The following is a 14,531-nucleotide window of genomic DNA, read 5'->3' on the forward strand; positions in this document are numbered from 1 at the left end:
GGACGGAGTCTGAGCCTGGTAATTGTCCCAATCTGCTAGGGCAGCGTCATCCTCCTGGTCTGTATCGTTAGGATGGTCATCATCATCATTATCAGGGGACTGTGGAACTGGTGACCGGCTGGTGCAACCTGAATGGACGTCTGTATTGAAGGAGGCGGTGGAGAGGCCTGTGAAGAAGGTGGGAAGCGACGATTATAATCATCAAGCATGTGTTAAAGATTTGTGATCATAGACTTTGGTAACTGAGCCATAGGAACATCATGGCCATCATCACGTGTATCATCTGGAACTGAGATGTGCGACTCCCGCTCATCATCCTCATCATAGTCTTGGCATTTGATATGTAGCTCCGATGGGCTACTTGCTGCACGAAAGGTGTCATCTGCATATGAGTCATTTGAATTGTCCTCGTCGGCAGACGCAAATAGTTGAGCAGGTGGATCTGACCGATGTAAAGGGCTCAAAACCAGTGGAGCTGGACGCTTAACAGTAGTAGCTGTCACCACTGCGAAGGTGGTTGCAGTCGCCAGAGAATATTGTGCCGTAGACGTTCTCGTCGACGAGCTCGTCGTCGAAGTCGTCATCGAGGGCTTCGTCGATGATGTTCCTGGCATCGACGAAGATGTGGTTGCCGTCGACGAAGCCAAGGTCTTCGTCGACGATGACACTGGCGTCGACGAAGATGATGCTGTCGTTGATGAAGTCTTCAGCGTCGACGGAGTTATCATCAACGAAACTGTCGTCAACGAGGTACTTGACGTCAACAAGACCACCGTTGGCGGAAGAGGCAGCGTCGACAGGATGTGACGCGCCGTGAAGTCTTCGTCGACGAATGACGCTTAGGAAGGTTCGTCGACGAGACGGATTTCTTTGCCTTCAACGAGATCTTTACAATGGACGAGATAGGCCGGACCTCCTGGACCATCGTCGACGATGTAGTCGTCGTCGTCGTCGACAGAGTGCTGGTCGTCGTCGAAATAGGTATAACGTCGACGGATCTCGTCGACGGGCTCGTCGACGAGCTGGCACTCGTTTTAAAGGACAAGGGTGCAGTGTGGATCTGCGATGCCAGAGAACTAGGTCCCGCAGGCGTAGAGGCCTGCAAATCCCATGGGGAGACTGACTTCGGAGCGTCCACAAGCTTCTTCTTTTTTAGAAAAGGAGAAGGAATCTCAGTCTCAGACCCACGCTTCTGCGAGGTCTTAGAATGGCGAGAAGACACACTCTCTATACCCGACACAGGGTTGTCTGAGGTCTTCAACCTCTGTAGCCACAGAAGGAGACGGGCCTCTCTATCTTTTAGGGTCTTTGAAGAAAATGTTCTGCAAAATTTGCAACTCCTCACCTCATGGTCCGGGTACAAGCAGTAGATGCATTTTTTATGAGGGTCCTCAGAGAAAAGACAAAGTTTTCCACAGGCATAACAGGGCCTGAATAAAGACTTTTTAGTAGAAGACATTTTCTTGAAGTTCTGAAGGTTTGAATATGAAGAAAACTGAACGGAACTCAGGGAGACACCCTTCACAAGACGTGCAGTAGAAAATCTGAGGGCTTGAGCTTCTGAGGAGAAGGGTCTAGAGGGTGCTACAGCCTGATTGGCTAGAATGTGGACTATTATAATGACATGGATATGTTACTAAAGTGAACTCTCCCTCTATGCTTTCTATGGGCCAATGTTGTTCTATGGTATATATTTATATTTTATGTACATATGTTTTCTTGCTACTATTTTATGTACCGTGGGACTCCCACTTCGACGACAGGGAATTATTCAAGCGCGTGAATCTATGAAAGACACCCTAATACTGGAGAAACAAAAATATTTCACTCGTTGGTAGACACAACATTACAAATGTATAGTATGTCAAAGGTCCTAAACTGGAACAACTTAAAAGAATACATGCCTAAGAATTACATTTAGCGTGTCTATGTCCCATATGGCACAGTTTTCTGAAGTAGTATGCAGGTGCTGTTGTACTTGTGTGGCCTTGAGACCACTGAATGGTATGCTACTTTTCTGGCATCTGTAGCCTATTGATGAGGGTTCATTCAGGCATGGTATGGTGAATTGTGCATCCCTATTTGCAACAATTGTGGTTATGGACTTGATAAGCTATAATGACATTCAGTTAGGCAACTATTCTCCTTTCCCCAGCAGCTCCTCACTGCTTTTTCCAACATGATCTGCACAGGATAGTAATCTCTAGGTTCATTGATCAATCTTTTTCATTTTGATGATCTGCATAGGTCACAGGTTTGCACTTTAGCAGCTGGATTACCCTGTAAAGAAAGCCACTCCAGAACATTGTGAGAATAGTTATGGGCCTGCCTTCTGGAATGCCAAAGAGACCAGGATTGGTTAGAATACTACAGATAAAAACATTGCCCACTCTTAATAGTAAGGATTGGAAAAACTAAACAAATTAAAGACAGATGAAATGCTGGGAGCTCATTTTTAATTGCTGAGCCCACAACTATATTTATCTATGGGACCACACACTAATATCAGATTACACTTTCAAAATTATGTTTTAATCAAGTTGAACTTTTAGACGTATTGGATAATGGAATGTTTCCATAGCATTAACTGATATTTCTGTTTGTGCATAAGGGATACTAACAGCATTACTCATTTGTCTGTCCCATACTTGGGTTTAATGGTCCTCAAATTGAATTTGTTGATTTTTTTTTAAAGGTTCAATTGGGCCTAATTACTAAAGATTCCTGTGCCCAGTTCTCATTCTGCATAAAATTACAGCACACATGCAGATTTTAAACAAGGGTGGCACTGACACTATTCAGCTGAATAAACACACTTCCCACACTAATTTTGCTTTGTCAAGGCTCCGACTTTCTCTCACTCTACTGTCAATGACAGTAAAATGTGGTAACAAAGAACAAAATCAAAACTGGGGGCATTATCAAATATTGTATAGCATTTAAAAATGCAGTGTAAGCATACCGTAGTAGTTTGCATCAGATGATCATAGTCATCTCTCTCATCCGCGAGTACATCCTCAGTGAGCCGAGTCGAGTGGCTTGTATTATAGTCTGGCTTTGTTCTTCTTAACATAAATCTGTAAAATAACAGCATGCTGTGATGTATGTAAACTCAAAATGTTCAATTGAATTAGTGAACATAGTAGTCCATGATATTTGAGGTTAAGTTATCAATCAATTATTATAATTATAATAAACCCTAAGAACCTTAAACATTTTTTGAAGTAAATATGCTGTCTAAATATTCAAGCTACACTTTCATAGTTCTAAGCATTTTCAAAAATGTCAGCAAAAGCTTTCTAAACTACTGATGCTAGGGGCAATGACATGCACATGCACCATGCACCTATTCCTTCTGTGTGATACATTGATGACTGCAATGCCACCAACTAACTTCACAGAAATCCAGTGTACATAAAGTATGGCATACCTCTGCTCATCATTGCTGAATGCTACCACACCCTCAAAGCAGCTGAGAAAGGAGACACATGTCTGTTAGTAGTATTTGGCCTATATTTAGCATGATAGGTTAAAAGACTCTCCTGTCTTTCCCAAAGCCTCTTGCTTCCTACAAAGTTGAACATATCAACTGAAAAATGCAATCTTCCGTGTTTTACTCCCCTGGTCACAAGCACAGTCTCTCAATAAATGTCATTTGTATTTGATTTTTCATATGTAGCTCTTTTCCATAACATTACCCTTCATTTCCAAGCCAACAGCCACAGCATCGATATCAGCATTAGCATTACCAACCTCATGCCTGAATAAAGCATCTGACTCCTATATGGATTGCCATGGACTTCCTCAAACTCATGTTTATCTGATTCCAGTGGTGTACTAGCCCAATGTCACTCTGCCATTTATTCAAGCAGAATTTGTGAGCCCAATCTCCAAAAGCAAAAGAAGACAAGTCAAGCTCCATGAATTTCTGATTCTTTACTCAGTGACAAGAAACTACTTTTGCTTCATTCAGTAGAATACTTCCAGAAGAAAAGTCACTCCAGAAAAAAATAGTCTTTCAGATCCATCATGCAACCCTCTTAAACAATGACTTTGCAAATATCCATAACCCCGAAGTGTTCAAGTTCCTCCAGACAGAGTTGAAGCTAGGCAAACTCATATTTTATCACTCCTACCCCAAGGGCATGCCAGAGGCTACCACAGGCTTCCTATAGATGCTGTGGTGACCTTGAAAGTGTCCTGATATGTATCCACTGAAAAACCTCTAAGCACCTTAAAATGACAAATAAGAAATTAACCAATTGTTTATGTTTAAGGTTAAAAAAATCTCAAAAGGTATACTGAAACACTAACACACAAGCGGGACGGCTGGATTCTACATCAGAGAGGAGGCAGGCTGGTGGTGTTAGCCCCCACACCCATATATATTCTCCCATAATGCTCCACTGAAATTCCCTACTTTTAATGGGGGTCTGTCAGTGAAAATTAGTGCATTGCCTAATGCCTGAGGTGCACACTGTGAACTGGGCAGAAAAGAGAGAGTCACTTTGAGTGAGCTCCCTTCTATTAGGATCTGACCCTCCAACAGAATAAATATTATCTCCCTGGCTCCACTTTCAGCAATAATTATTTGGAAATGCTATGCATTGCCTTGATCTCGCTAACAAAATCTAGAATATTAACCCTCTGTAACCATCTACTCAATTTTAGGTACCATGTTGGAGTAAAAGTGTCCCTCACTTGGTTTATTTGTGTTAAAATATATATATTCACTTAAAGTACTGTTATAGTTAGGTGTGATAAAAAGCTCTATTTCTTTTTTTTAAACCTCTAGAAATTCACTGGAAAACTTTATAGTTGGTGAATATGTCAATGACACTTTAACATTTTGAACTAAAAAAACAGAATTTCACCAGTTATAGTTAGCAGAGCTAACTATAACTTGTGCCCCCACCTTGCACTGCTTTTGACCTCACATTTTACACCAGCTATGACATGTTGCATGACATCATTTAAGACATCTCTGATGACATCGCAAATTACATAATTGATGACATCACATATGACATCACTGATGATATCATCGAATGGGTGTCTCTGTTTGTTTTATAGTTTACATATTGGTGGGTAACTACCACATTACTTTTCTACCTAATTTTGTACATTCTGTGTCCAGCTAATTGGTATAAGTGTTTACGAAACACATCTGCTCCTAATGCACTTTAGGTGTGTAGATGTATTGAATATGTTATAATGCTTTGTATTGAAGAGTAACTCTGTGTGAAGGTGACAGTTGATGGCTTGTGTTCATTATGTTCCACACACTTTTTTGGTACTGCAGAAAAGGTTTATAGCAGGGCAAAGATTCTACGTACTATATACTAAGTATTGTAAGCTGACCTTGAGTTATCAGACAGAATCGTCTCAGCATAATTTCTCAATTTCAATTTTCAAATTTCTTTTGATTGATTTCGACCTTCGCAGAGATCAACAATTTGAAGTAAATACATATATCATGTAGTTTATATAGAATTTCAACTATAAACATGTTGATAAAAATGTTCCTTTTAAAATATAGGTGCAAAAGTTTTCATATATTTATACTTATTATAGCAAACAAATTCAATTGGCAGAGATTTAAAATAAGAGGATCAAGTCATTGGTAGTAGAAAGATTATACCTGAAACATATGGGTTTCAATTCCTAGATTCTACCACAACATTATTAGAACAGAAATAAAACACGTGGGTTAAGTCCTGGACTCCTCTTTCACATTTATCACAGTCTCCTGTGCTTGCACCTGTGTCACTCCAGCTTTTTGTATAGGCCTTTAGAGGTAATATCCCTAGGCAAAGCATAATAATTAATTGTCAGATACAATGCGCTAGAGTGTATATCTAACGTGCTTTTGGTGAGTCTTAAACTCAATAGTAGATACAAAGGACTTATAGTGAGAAAGTTAGGAGCAATGTGCCATATGGAGATTGAAGCTTAATCTAGGAGTCATATTTCTTTTTGAAATGGCTTCAAGTGTGCTGGAGACCAGGATAATAGGATGATTTCAGTACATTGGAAGTATTCTACGGCTATCTTAAAGTTCCTGTTAAAGGTGTATACGTTTGCTGCACCAACCTAAAATGTTTTGTATTTTAATAAGGCAATCAAAGAGGCTTCTTCCACATGCAGAAGCTTAAATGCCCATCTAATTATTTTGGCAAAAGCTTTTGAAAAGGCATTAACTATTGAGAGCTCTAAATGGAGTATTTCAACCAGTTTTGCTTGACTCAATACCGTTATTTAACATAGAAATGTACCTTTGCAGTGTTCAGAATGTGCCATCTGCTAGTAGGAATACATTCTGTTGCATAAGGTAGGGTAGGGGTAATTTATTTATGATAAATTTTGAGAAGAGAATGGCTGTGTCTCTTACTGGAAGAAGAATAAAATCTCTTAAGGGTGTTTATATGAGCAACAGCTTTTAGATCCATATGTTATAAGTGGAAAGAGGCTTCGAGGGATTACGTAAATACTTGCACTAAATAAGTGTATGCTTTTGCCACCTCAACAATTATTCCATCTAATTTCCAGTCGAAGTGAATATTTTTCATTCTTCTAAATGGGACCACTTTGTTTTGGAGATATTTACTTTCATGAAATTTGCTTCTGAATACCTACTAAGTTGTCTATGCTGCGCAGTAAACCGATCGGAGTCAGGTCAAAAAGTACCACATCATCAGAATGCATTACCATGTTTATGTGAATGGAAGCTACCTTGGAAGGGAAAATCTTTATTTTTTTTAAAACTGTTTGGTAAGTTGCTTAGTAAGAGGGGCTAATGGGCAACCCTGGTTTAGACCATTCCAGGTGGGTATAATATTGGTCAGACCTCAAGCCTCGTCTCACCTTATCGGGACTTTATACCATGTAGACAAATGGAGGGCGAGAACCAACCTCAGAAGAGCATCTGGTATCCCCATTTTCATTAATTTCCTCCACAGGGTGGGTCTATTGACCCTGTTGAAAGCTGTAGAGAAACTAACAAACAGACTATAAACTACCTGTGATTTACCTTGTACAGACTTGTCAATAATTGTCTGTAAGATACCAATTTATCGGTCTCAGAATAGTCAGACTGAAATCCAGCTTGGGGCATCGGAATTACGGCCATAGAATACTGTGTGCACCACTGTGTGCACCAGGGACTAACCTATGTACATGTGCTTGTTTTCCTTCAGAAGATGGGTTATCTATGATGTCACCACGGTATGAAGGATTCAGGTAGTATGGTCTTTAGCACCTTCAGACTGTGGTTATTTTTAGTTAATGGTCACTCTTTGGACAAGTTTTCCATCGAGTGTACACTGTTCTTAGTAGATACTTTTTAATATACTGTGGTGTATTTCTCATGAGAGTTTCACTCTCTGAAAACAGTGAGATACAGTGTAAACTCTCTCCATAGAGTAAACAGTGTTAACACTGGATTGGAAAATAAAGAGTGGACTAAGAGGCGGCCGCAAATAGAGGATTCAACTTGGACGGCCCAGGCCTTCCTCTATGTCCACTCTTTATTCTCCAATGGGAGTGTAACTGGGAGCATTTAAACATCGTTGCCGATGGGTTGTTTTTATCAAAGCAAACATTGAGAAAGGCAGCTTTGCCAAAACCGGTCTGTTTGCAGGAACAATAAGTCTTTTGGAATTGACCCCATGAGTGCCCATCCTCTTTTTGAAGGCATTATTGCATGTTTACGTGAGTCCGCCCTCAAGAATGGAGCACCCGTCTTCACAGAGTTCGTCAGCTCTGGTGGAACCTTTGAAATAAATTTAAGCTGCCAGAACTGCCGCAGCTGAAGTGACTTGGCATATATGATGTTGACTTTCAGTCGAGGATTATTAAATCTGAGGTTGCATAGCCATTAGGCCAAATGCCTACGCACATGATCCAAGGATTTTAAGGTTAGAACATCTGCGGCAGGCAAGGGGAAACTTAGGAATTTAAAAGAACATTCCTGAGTGGGGGCACTCAAGGACTCGGTGCACAAAAGTGAAAGCGGCACTCTAACAACTGTTATGAATTGCTCCCTCAACAAACAAGTGGCAGCCTATATGGGCACAAATTGAGGGAAGATATAATATTTTCTATCATATATACATATATATATATATATATATATATATATATATATATATATATATATATATATATATATATATATATATATATATGAACCACGTGACTCCTCTGGATCTCTCGGTGTTTCCAGCGCCTGCTCAGCACACCAGCAAACAGAAGGGAGACGGACCACGAAACATCAGCTTATCGTTTTTATTTCGGTACACAGAAAGCAGCAATATATATATATATATATATATTCACTGAAAAAAACATAGGTTTCAGGGGCGTTACAGTTAGCTGGACATTTCACAATGACATCACTGACATCACTCATGTCATACTCCAGTGAATGTGTGATTTTCTGAAAATTACATATGTTTTATATATGTATATCTCAAGGTCGATGGAAGAATAAATTGGTATAAGTGTCTAAATGGATGATTTTTAAAAAACAAATTGATTGTATGACTGACTGTTTAAGTGTATCTTAGTGAATACATGGGTTAGTGAGTAATGTTTAAATATGTAAATATCTGTATCAGTCACTCACGTTGTGTATAAGTGGCTGCATGGGTTAGTGAGTAGCTACATGAGTGTCTATATGGGTTATTAGTTGTTTTTTGGGGTATCAGTATGAGTGTCTGAGTGTCTGTATGGTTCAGTGGGGGGTATTACTTAGTGCATACATGTATGAATGAGTGAGTCACTATTTGTATGTGTTGAAGACAGTATGTGTGCAGGACAGTATGGGTGGATGAGTGTGTGTATGGGTATAATAGTGAGTGAATTACTGTCTCAATAATGTCTTTATAAGTAACTAGATATGTTTTAAACTAGTATATGTGAGTATTGGTGTATGTGAGTGAGTATATGTGAGAGTGAGAGATTGGAAGAGTTCCTGTATGAATAAGTATGTGTTTCTATAAGTGATTGTTCAAAATAATACGTATGTGTACGTTTCTGTCGAAGTAAGTGTGGTGGTGTGTGTATAACTGTATATGCAAGTAATTGGATCTTTGATTCTTTATTAGCATGAGCGACTATGTGTGTAAGTAACTCTATGGATGAGTGGCTGTGTGTAACAGGATGTATAGGTGTATGAGTACATATGATGAGTGAGTACATTTATGAGTGACTATATAGGACTGTTGGTGAATGAGTGTTTGTGTATGTGGATCTTAGAATTACTGAATAGGTTGATAGGGTTTTGTAACTGGTATTGGTATGTCCATTGTTTTGAAAATGTTAGTTTCTATTTTTGTATGTGTGTATCAAATGTTCTATTAGGGTGAGAGGAGGTCTGCCACTCTATCACAAGGATGATATATTAATCATTGATGTCATCAGTGATGTCATTTGAGATGTCATCAGTGATGTCATTAGTGATGTCACAGACCATGTCATGAGTGATGTAATATGTGATGTCAGCAGCAGTGCATTGCGGGCACGTGAGTTATAGTTAGCTGAAATAACTATAATAGGGGAATTTCAATGGTTTTGTACAAGTGAAATGTCAAGCTAACTATAACACCACTGAAACCTATGGTTTTTTCAGTGAATTTCTAAGGTTTTTTAAATGCTAATTCCCAACTATAACGTGCCTAAAACCTATGGTTTTTTCAGTGAATTTCAAAAGATTTTTAAATGCAAAATTTCTAACGAGGCCTACAGAGATAGGACATGTGAAGAAAGAAAAAAAACGAACAGAAAGAAAAAAAAGAAATGCAGAAAGAAGCAACAGAAGTCCTCAAAGACGAAGAAAAGTGCAGGAAGAACGAAAACGTGCAGAAAGAATGAACAGAAGAGCAGAAAGAAGCCTTGTTGCAAAATCATCCGGTACCCTCAACTTTTTCAGACAGATACTGGTGGTAACTGAGTCTGAACAACCAGTCCTAGAGTCAGTGCTATGTTAAAAGACACTTAGAGTACAGTGATAAGACCTACATACACTAGGGAACACTATGTGTTGGGGTCTCCCTGTGATTAGCATGACCTCCTCTGTAAGCCCCTAGTATATAATAGGGCAGGGGGATTAAAACTACCTCTTAAAACGTGCCACAGGGCGTGTTTGCACACGTCACCTCTGGCCCCGTTCCCTCCCTTCACCACTGTGCAAACACGATCTGTGGCCATTTTAAGTTGGAAGATTAAGTCCCCTTGAATCCTGAGGGTCCCTAGGGTCCAACTAGCCCACTAGGTACCTCCAGTAAGTGCCATAGAGTTGCGTTGCAGAGAGATGTAAAAAGGGGCACGGCCTAGTTGACCTCTCTGCAACGCAGCACAGTGGCGCTTACTGGAAGCACCTGGTGAGCTAGTTGGCCCCCAGGGGCCCTCAGGATTGAAGGGAAATTATTTCTCCAACTTAAAACGTGCCACAAGGCGTGTTTGCACACGTCACCTCAGGCCGTGTCCCCTCCCTTCCCCACTGTCCAAACGCGCCCTGTGGCCATTTTAAGTTGGAATATTAAGTTCCCTTGAATCCTGAGGGTCTCTAGGGTCTAACTAGCCCACTTGGTACCTCCAGTAAGTGCCACAGAGCTGCGTTGCAGAGAGATGTAAAAAGGGGCAAGCCTAGACCACCTCTCTGAAACACAGTGTAGTGGTGCTTACTGGAAGCACCTGGTGGGCTAGTTGGCCCCCGTAGCACTAAGGATTGAAGGTGAATAATTTCCCCAACTTAAAAAGCGCCTCAGGGCGAGTTTGCACACGTCACCTCAGGCCCCGTCCCCTCCCTTCACTATACTGTGTAAACACGTCCTGTGGCCAGTTTAAGTTTGGAGATTAAGTTCATTTGATCCTGAGGGTCCCTAGGGTCCAACTAGCCCACTAGGTACCTCGAGTAAGTGCCACAGAGCTGCGTTGCAGAGAGGTGTAAAAAGGGGCATGGCCTGGCCCACCTCTCTGCAACGCAGCGCAGTGGCGCTTACTGGAAGCTCCTGGTGGGCTAGTTAGCCCCCAGGGGCCCTCAGGATTGAAGGGGAATTATTTTCCCAACTTAAAACACACCATGGGGCGTGTTTGCACAGGTCACCTCCGGCCCCCTTCCCCTCCCTTCACCACTGTGAAAACGTGCCCTGTATCCGTTCTAATTTGGGAAATTAAGTCCCCTTGAATCCTAAGGGTCCCTAGGGTCAAACTAGCCCACTAGGTACCCCCAGTAAGCGCCACAGAGCTGCGTTGCAGAGAGGTGTAAAAAGGGCCGTTGTCTCTGAAAACCTGTCTGCAACGCAGCTCCCTGGCTCATACTGGAGCTACCTGGTGAGATAGTTGGCCCTCTAGGACCCTCAGTATTGAAGGGGAATTAATTCCCCAACTTACAACTCGCCAGGAGGCGCGTTTGCACAATAGTGAAGGAAGGGGTGGGGTCTGAGGTGACATGTGTGCAAAGACGCCCTGTGGCGCAGTTTAAGTTGAGGAATTAATTCCTCTTTAATCCCAGCATTTTCAAAGCCCCGGGGGTGGTGGTCCCAGGGGGCACACAAGACAGCGTTGGCTGTTGAAACGCGTCACCCTATGTAATTAAAATTCCACTGTGGCTAACCCGAGAGTGCGGACATTCCCTTTTTCATGTGTGCGCAAGACAGCGTTGGCTGTTGAAACGCGTTACCCTATGTAAATAAAATTCCAGTTCGGCTACCCCAAGAGTGCGGACATTCCCTTTTCCCTGTATATATATATATATATATATATATATATATATATATATATATATATATATATATATATATATATATATATATATATATATATATATATATATATATATATATATATATATATATATATATATATATATATATATATATATATATATATATATATATATATATATATATATATATATATATATATATATATATATATATATATATATATATATATATATATATGTGTGTGTGTGTACATATATATTTGTTTCAAAGGTCTTACCAGAGCTGCTGAACTCTGTGAAGATGTGTGCTCCATTTGTGTGGGCGAATTGACGTACACAATCAATAATTGTATCAAAAAGAGGATGGGAATTCACGGGTTCAATATATAAATATTTGTATATATATATATATATAGATATATATATATATATACAGCACAGACTATATCATTCAGTGGAAATGTATTCATGCAGAAGACATATGTTTTCCTGATGTTAGAGTGTGTATTGCCTTTACACAATGGAACCTATCTAATTGCTCTCTTGTAAGCTATGTGCATTCTTATGTAACTGTTGTCATGTAAAGTGCTCAAACACCTTTTGGGGTCTTGTTCACCCTATATAATTTAGCAGAAATAAACTAAAAACAAAGAACTATCATTGCATGAGCCTTCTTTTTCAGTCAATGACTTGTTCTCAAGAGATAAAATATTTAACAAAGATAACTTAAAAAGTAAGCAAATCTACACTTGGAAATGTACTCCTACATGTTCTAGTAGGCTAGTAGGTTGTATAGAAAATTTACTACATTTGGCTATTCCTCGTTTTCTAATGTAAATTTACTTCAAAGTCTGTTTTAAGTATTTCTTTTACCCAAACAATTAGGTATAAATCATTACCAACATATTTTAGGTATTATTTTTATTAGTAGTTCAGCACTTAACACCAAAGTGGTCTCTTTGTGCTAAATCAACGAACGGAAAAGGCCATGTTTTTAAAGTTAAATTGTGTAGTTATAACCAAAGGTGCTGGAACAATTTTTAGACTGGGAACTGCTATCACTAAAGAAATTTGCATACGCAGCAATTTTTAGAATGTATTGATTGACATTTGACCTATGTATTTGAATGCATAACAAATGCAAAAAGATGAATCAATTTAAAGACCTCTTTCTTGTTCATTCTTCACCTGGCCTCCTGCCAGGTTATTCTGGGGTGATGCATCCTCCTGCACCCCTACTTCCAGTACCCATGGTTACAGCTTAATTAAACTTGGGTCTGAGTTTAAGGAAGGTTATGTAATGGAACTTTTGTGATTTCTGGAGAACCGCTAAAAATCTGAAGATAATCAACTAGATTAATTTCATCTATCAGAAGCTTAGTCTATTGCAAGACTTTCCACCAGTTCCAAAAGCTTAGGGACTCTGATACAAAAAAAAATCATGTCGGAAGGATTCCAATCCTTCATTTAGTACCATACGATTTACGGGGGTTATATGTATTCTGTAGCATTATGTGTTTGGTTTTGATAATTGTTTGCACAAGTTGGTAAGTAATATTTGTCTTTCTTTCATTTAAAATATGTCAGATAACAGCCAGAGGAGCAATGGGAAATAATGGCCGTGAGGTGTAAATGTCCAAATTTTAAAGCTGGAAAAAAATACAGAAAAACCTCAATGGCTGGATCATTCTGTTTTTTTTATATTGTGAGCCATTCAAAGTCCAACGTAATCTCCCCCTTTTAGACATCACCAGAGAAATCCAATGTCTCCACCACATGTGGGGAGGCCTGTGGGCTTCCCCACCCACATGTCTCTTGGAAGTCAATGAATTTGGAAGTATTAGGCTTATGCGCAATATGTTCTTACTCATGATAGGTCAAGATTCTAGAGACTAATGCATAATACCATGCCCTCCTAAAATATACAGACGCTATTTGTGAACAAAGAACCTGCTTGCTTTCATGCCCCTGTCTCCCTTCTGTGATGCACAAAAAGCACATTGTATATGTTTGGCGGAAACTTTGCAAATCTAGCCCTATGTATTGACACTTCACAATATTAACAATAAGATCTCATGTCTTGCCTTTGTTTTAAGCGTGAAGGCTTCTCTTGAGTGTAATCTTTGTGATTATTAAGTTCAGGTTTCGATGTTTCTTTTTCTTTCTCTGCTTTCTCAGGCACCAGATGACCATGAGCTGTCTTCATCAGAACCTCGAAATCCGATTCCACATCGAAGTCATCCAGCTCATTCTTCGGGAGGTAAAGGGAAGTGGCTGGCAGGCCTGCTGGGTTAATTTTCGAGTACACCTCTGCACATTCAATAGGCATACTCAGACGATAAAACATGATGTCATTGTTGCTGTTCTGTGCACCAAAGGACTTTTGTGTGACTTTCAAGCATGGAGAACTGTCAATGGTGCCATCGATCCTTGTGACCTGTAGATTTTGAGAAAATGAAACGGGCATGAAAGTGGATCCCTTATTCAGTAATAAAGTTCCACGCTTTCATGATTTTTCAATTCAATGTTAGATTAACATTAATAGGAAAATGTGTTAATCATGACACATAGATCATCAACATTAACAATGCTTTCTTTTAAAACCAGGTGTGAATATGAATGTTATTGGACACTGATGATCATGTGACTTGCTGCTCTTCAACACCCTTTTGCCTTTCCTAATACCTCAATGCCAAACTGGGAATTGGTATTGATAATTGCTCGCTATTTAAGAATGGCTCCAGTAACTATACCCTCTAAGGGGGGAAGTTCTGTTTAACAAAAAGAAACATGTGATCATTTT

The 14,531-nt window shown here is 39.7% G+C and overlaps 1 protein-coding gene across 1 annotated transcript in view; it reads right to left on the reverse strand.

Annotated features, from left to right (window-relative positions):
- RYR2 (ryanodine receptor 2) overlaps positions 1-14,531 on the reverse strand; it is a 3,481,211-nt gene that overhangs the window by 2,044,538 nt on the left and 1,422,142 nt on the right. Inside the window, exons 31-32 of the mRNA XM_086925791.1 lie at positions 13,813-14,165; positions 2,963-3,077 (exon numbers count right to left, since the gene is read on the reverse strand). Coding sequence (XP_086781917.1) covers positions 2,963-3,077; positions 13,813-14,165 — 468 coding nt within the window. The remainder of the gene's footprint in view (positions 1-2,962; positions 3,078-13,812; positions 14,166-14,531) is intronic.

Source organism: Lissotriton vulgaris, chromosome 6, assembly GCF_964263255.1.
Source record: "Lissotriton vulgaris chromosome 6, aLisVul1.2, whole genome shotgun sequence".
NCBI lineage: Eukaryota > Metazoa > Chordata > Amphibia > Caudata > Salamandridae > Lissotriton > Lissotriton vulgaris.